The following is a 5,000-nucleotide window of genomic DNA, read 5'->3' on the forward strand; positions in this document are numbered from 1 at the left end:
AAGAGAGAGAGAGAGATAGAGAGAGAGAGAGAGAGAGAGAGAGAGAGAGAGAGAGAGAGAGAGAGAGAGAGAGAGAGAGAGAGAGAGAGAGAGAGAGAGAGAGAGAGAGAGAGAGAGTGAGAGAGAGAGAGAGAGAGAGAGAGAGAGAGAGAGAGAGAGAGAGAGAGAGAGAGAGAGAGAGAGAGAGAGAGAGAGAGAGAGAGAGAGAGAGAGAGAGAAAGAGAGAGAGAAAGAGAGAGAGAGAGAGAGAGAGAGAGAGAGAGAGAGAGAGAGAGAGAGAGAGAGAGAGAGAGAGAGAGAGAGAGAGAGAGAGAGAGAGAGAGAGAGAGAGAGAGAGAGAGAGAGAGAGAGAGAGAGAGAGAGAGAGAGAGAGAGAGAGAGAGAGAGAGAGAGAGAGAGAGAGAGAGAGAGAGAGAGAGAGAGAAAGAGAGAGAGAGAGAGAGAGAGAGAGAGAGAGAGAGAGAGAGAGAGAGAGAGAGAGAGAGAGAGAGAGAGAGAGAGAGAGAGAGAGAGAGAGAGAGAGAGAGAGAGAGAGAGAGGAAGGGAGGGAGGGAGGGAGGGAGGGAGGGAGGGAGGGAGGGAGGGAGGGAGGGAGGGAGGGAGGGAGGGGAGGAGGGAGGGAGAGAGGGGCGGGGAGAGAGGGAGGGAGAGAGAGACAGAGAGAGAGAGAGAGAGAGAGAGGGGGAGGGAGGGAGGAGGGAGGGAGGGAGGGAGGGAGGGAGGGAGGGAGGGAGGGAGGGAGGGAGGGAGGGATGGAGGGATGGAGAGAGATAGAGAGAGAGAGAGAGAGAGAGAGAGAGAGAGAGAGAGAGAGAGAGAGAGAGAGAGAGAGAGAGAGAGAGAGAGAGAGAGAGAGAGAGAAATGAAACGAGAAAAAGAAACACATCCCTCACCTATTAATCTTGTCCTGCGCCTCGAGAACGGAGCAGTCGGTGGTGGTGGCGACTCTGGTGAAGGAGGTGACTCGGCCGCCGGGGTTCTGCACCTCCAGCTCGTACTTGCCTTCGTCCTCCCAGTGTAGGTCCTCGATCATCAGCGACACCTACGCGTGGGGTCGACAGGAGACGGATTAGTATTTCTGTTGTGGCAGGAGGACTGTGTTTGTTCCACACGCAACGGAGTTTGCTTGTGCATGTCTGTGCATGGTGCATCACGTCTTCTTGCTACTCAGTTATGGAAAAGAGGTGACTGGAGTCTTCTCTAACCAAATTCTGTTTGTACCTCATTTAACTTATCATAGCTGTAATTATTTAACATCATTTTTATAAACATGACATATCTACAATAATTTTACAGATGCAAACTAGAAAGACACTTGAAATTCCTTTTTCCTGAAATACTGATATAGTTTCACAGTGTACCTGTATTGTGATATTCAATTAGAGCATTGTTTTAGTAAACACATATGCGATCATACAGCGATGCTTAATAAAAAAGGCAAATAATAATTTTGTTACATCTTACAAATCATAAGGATCATTATCTGAACACTTGGAAATCAACTATTCATATATCACAAATATAATAATAAAAGCAACATTGTTAAAACTTACCTTCACAAATCTACATTTAGACAACATGTAAAAAATAGGAAGATCAAATAAGCATAGATCAAACAAAAAATGAGTATTCCATCATGTTATAGAAAAGTGATTATAAATCTTTTAGCGTTTTGATATTGGAACGTAGGAAAAAAGTAATTTGTTAACTTAAAGATATAACCGCACGTCAGCGTTAGTAAATCAAGCATCACACTCGCATGCTATGTGCTTGTTCACTCTACCTTGGTCACTAAACCATAGATGTTGTGCATCTGCCAAAGGGGATTGCCCAAAACATTAGTTACCACCAATGATAAGATATTCCGTTTTCAAGAACAACTAAAAAAAAAAGTTGTCTTTTCAAAAAATCAAAAGCCAACGTCAGTCAAAAATGAGTGATTAAAGAAAGAAATATCGGTTTCTTTTAATATGCATAACCTTGATGCAGTTACATGCTGTGCTGAATTAGAACCAGCCATTCATATCAAAGGATAAATGATGAATACCAGAGTACCATAAATGACGTCACCATGTGTCGTATAACCATGGATCTCTTACAGTCATGGTACTGTGATGTCATCAATAGAGGGGCAATTAAACCAAAACCCAAGAAAGACCAGCATTTCATGATTTTTCGTAATAGTATTTTTTAAAATGATGATTATCAAAAAATTAAAAATAATATTCAGTACACTAATTCTACAATACTACTGCTACAATCATGTCTAAATTAATGAAACACTGTTAACTTGATGCAATCGTTTAAAATCCTTCTGCTAAATGTAAGTGGTAAAGGATCATTATCTGGTACGAATTCACTAAAGGAATATGCTTTTAAATGTTTATCAGTTGACTTACTTACTCTCCTATCAAACATTTTTTCTTCGGTATGCACTATCAAGCTAAACTATCAGCACTCATATGCAAACATTTCGCGAAAATATATTATTGTTAAATAAAGAAGACCACTTTTTGGCGCATTTTTTGCATTTGAAAACAACAACAATACAACGTGATATAAAGAAAAAAGAATCAGTTCTTGTGAAAAATTGCTCAGACGCGTTCAGTACTCTTACATTTACTGAAAATCCTACCAGCGAATGGCTTTTACAAATCCTGAAACAGTTACATGAAAAGATAAATCATAAAATAGCCATTCAAGGAAAAATAAACATTGTAATCAATTTAAAATGTATAAATTTTAAATCTCATACTCCTTCCGCAATATCACAAAATCAAAGCTTCCCTTCGAAATAATTATCAGATCTACGTAAGATGGACAAACTCGACGTCAAGCAAGAACAACACTTACCGATCCCTCGGAAGAGAACGAGGAGAACCTCGGGTAGCGGTTGATGTCGATGCAGGCGCCATCCTTGTACCAGCGGACGTCAGGCATGGGCTCTCCCGTTACCTGCAGGGAGGAGTGGGTGCACTTTAACATATGTAATATCTGCCGTGAATAAGGTACAGTTTCCGAAAGATAGGCATTTTTTCTATACAAAAAGGAATCTATTATAACTAGTTTGATATTCAATTTAACATATATCTGATTCAGATTCAGAATATATTTCATCGCAAAACTTAGTTTCTCAATAGCACACATTTTTTGTGAAATGATCACCGCCAAATACCTGAGCATCGAGACAGATGTTGCCACCAGGCATTGCTCGGACTTGCGACGGGAGTGAGCGAGGGAGGGTCGGAGTCTCAATCTTCCTGCCGACCCTCACAGGCCTGGGGGTCATGGCGGGTTCGCCCCAGCCGTACTTGTTCCTCGGGGTCACACGGAACAGATATTCACGGTCCGTTTTCAGATTGTACACATCGAAGGAGGGGATTGGCGAAACACCCAACTGCACAAAATATATGATTAACGTTTGAATAACAAATCGACACTTGTCTCAAACTGTAACAGCGCAAAACTCAGTATACGAAGGAGAAACCTGAAGGGAACAGTAAGTCGCACTTACATCTGTCCAGCGAGCCTCTTCGCCCAGGATCCAAGACTCGACCTTGTAGGCGGTGACGGGGGCGCCGCCTGTCTGCTCGGGTCTTCCCCAACTGAGTGACACCCACGTCTTGCCAATGTCTGTGGCGTTGGGAGCGGCAATCTTTCCTGGCACATCTGAAAGGCACTTAATAATGTCAAATGCGTTGCATATGGCTATAATTAACAAATGCAATTTTCATATTTCTAGCTAAATGTGTTATGTTGCCGCTTCTCGTGCTAATATTACCATCCTTCCCAGGATGGTAACAATAGCAATTGATAATTCCAATTGCTTTCCAAAGCATTCTTAAAACATCACCAATGGTAGGAGCATTATACTACATGCTAAAGGAAAGCAGTAAACCAAGGACTATGATCTCATAACAAGAATCTACAAGATGAGCTTCAGACCTCTAATGAATCGGCCTGAGGTTCTTCTCTCCGGAATCTCAAACTTGATTGGATACCTCTCTTCCCTGCCACGCGGGGAGTAGCTGCGGGACCTGTACAGCTCGCGTACCTAAACGGGGAGAATTAATGTAGTAATTCAGAAAGGTACACCACGAGTTATGCTACCTTCCGTCGTGTATGATTTTGTCATTTTACTTACATACTGATATATTATCAAAAATATCTCCCGATCTTCACAACTGCATTTCTGAATATCATGTACATTGTACTTTGCAATGGCAGGATCCACAAGTAATAATAACTTATAAATCTTGAAAAAAGAAAAAAAAAACTCACAAGAACACACTAATACGAAAGTTTGGCAGTCAACCCACCTTGACACTAGCGTAGGCCCTGACGGTGCCTTGGGAGTTCTTGGCCTCCACCGTGTATGTGCCGGAGTCTGTGAACTGCGCGCCACGGATTACGAGGGTGTGTGTGTTCTCTTTAACAGTCTTGTGAGCACGCGTGGTGTTCGATACGTCATAGGTGCCCTTAAGCCACGATACTGTTGGAAGATGATTGCGTTGAATGTTCTGGGGAATTTATTGCGTACATCCAATGATAAAAATAATATAGGCTAATGATTTCTATGCACGTGTAAAAAGAGAGAGAGAGAGAGAGAGAGAGAGAGAGAGAGAGAGAGAGAGAGAGAGAGAGAGAGAGAGAGAGAGAGAGAGAGAGAGAGAGAGAGAGAGAGAGAAAGAGAGAGAAAGAGAAAGAAGGAGGGGGAGGAGAGAGAGGGAAAGGGACGGAGAGAGAGAAAGAGTGAGAGAGAGAGGGAGGGAGGGAGGGAGGGAGGGAGAGAGAGAGAGAGAGAGAGAGAGAGAGAGAGAGAGAGAGAGAGAGAGAGAGAGAGAGAGAGAGAGAGAGAGAGAGAGAGAGAGAGAGAGAGAGAGAGAGAGAGAGAGAGAGAGAGACAAAGTGAGCGAGAGGCAAAGTGAGCGAGAGACAAAGTGAGCGAGAGACAAAGTGAGCGAGAGACAAAGTGAGCGAGAGACAAAGTGAGCGAGAGA

General features: G+C 43.0%; 1 protein-coding gene across 1 annotated transcript in view; it reads right to left on the reverse strand.

Moving 5' to 3' along the window:
- Nucleotides 1–5,000, reverse strand: part of LOC113807395 (titin homolog) — a gene marked incomplete in the record, with an annotated part of 381,452 nt that overhangs the window by 277,882 nt on the left and 98,570 nt on the right. Inside the window, 7 exon segments of the mRNA XM_070128145.1 lie at nucleotides 894–1,042; nucleotides 1,784–1,813; nucleotides 2,854–2,955; nucleotides 3,176–3,397; nucleotides 3,515–3,669; nucleotides 3,946–4,054; nucleotides 4,320–4,492. Coding sequence (XP_069984246.1) covers nucleotides 894–1,042; nucleotides 1,784–1,813; nucleotides 2,854–2,955; nucleotides 3,176–3,397; nucleotides 3,515–3,669; nucleotides 3,946–4,054; nucleotides 4,320–4,492 — 940 coding nt within the window.

This window comes from Penaeus vannamei, chromosome 12 (assembly GCF_042767895.1).
Source record: "Penaeus vannamei isolate JL-2024 chromosome 12, ASM4276789v1, whole genome shotgun sequence".
Lineage (NCBI taxonomy): Eukaryota > Metazoa > Arthropoda > Malacostraca > Decapoda > Penaeidae > Penaeus > Penaeus vannamei.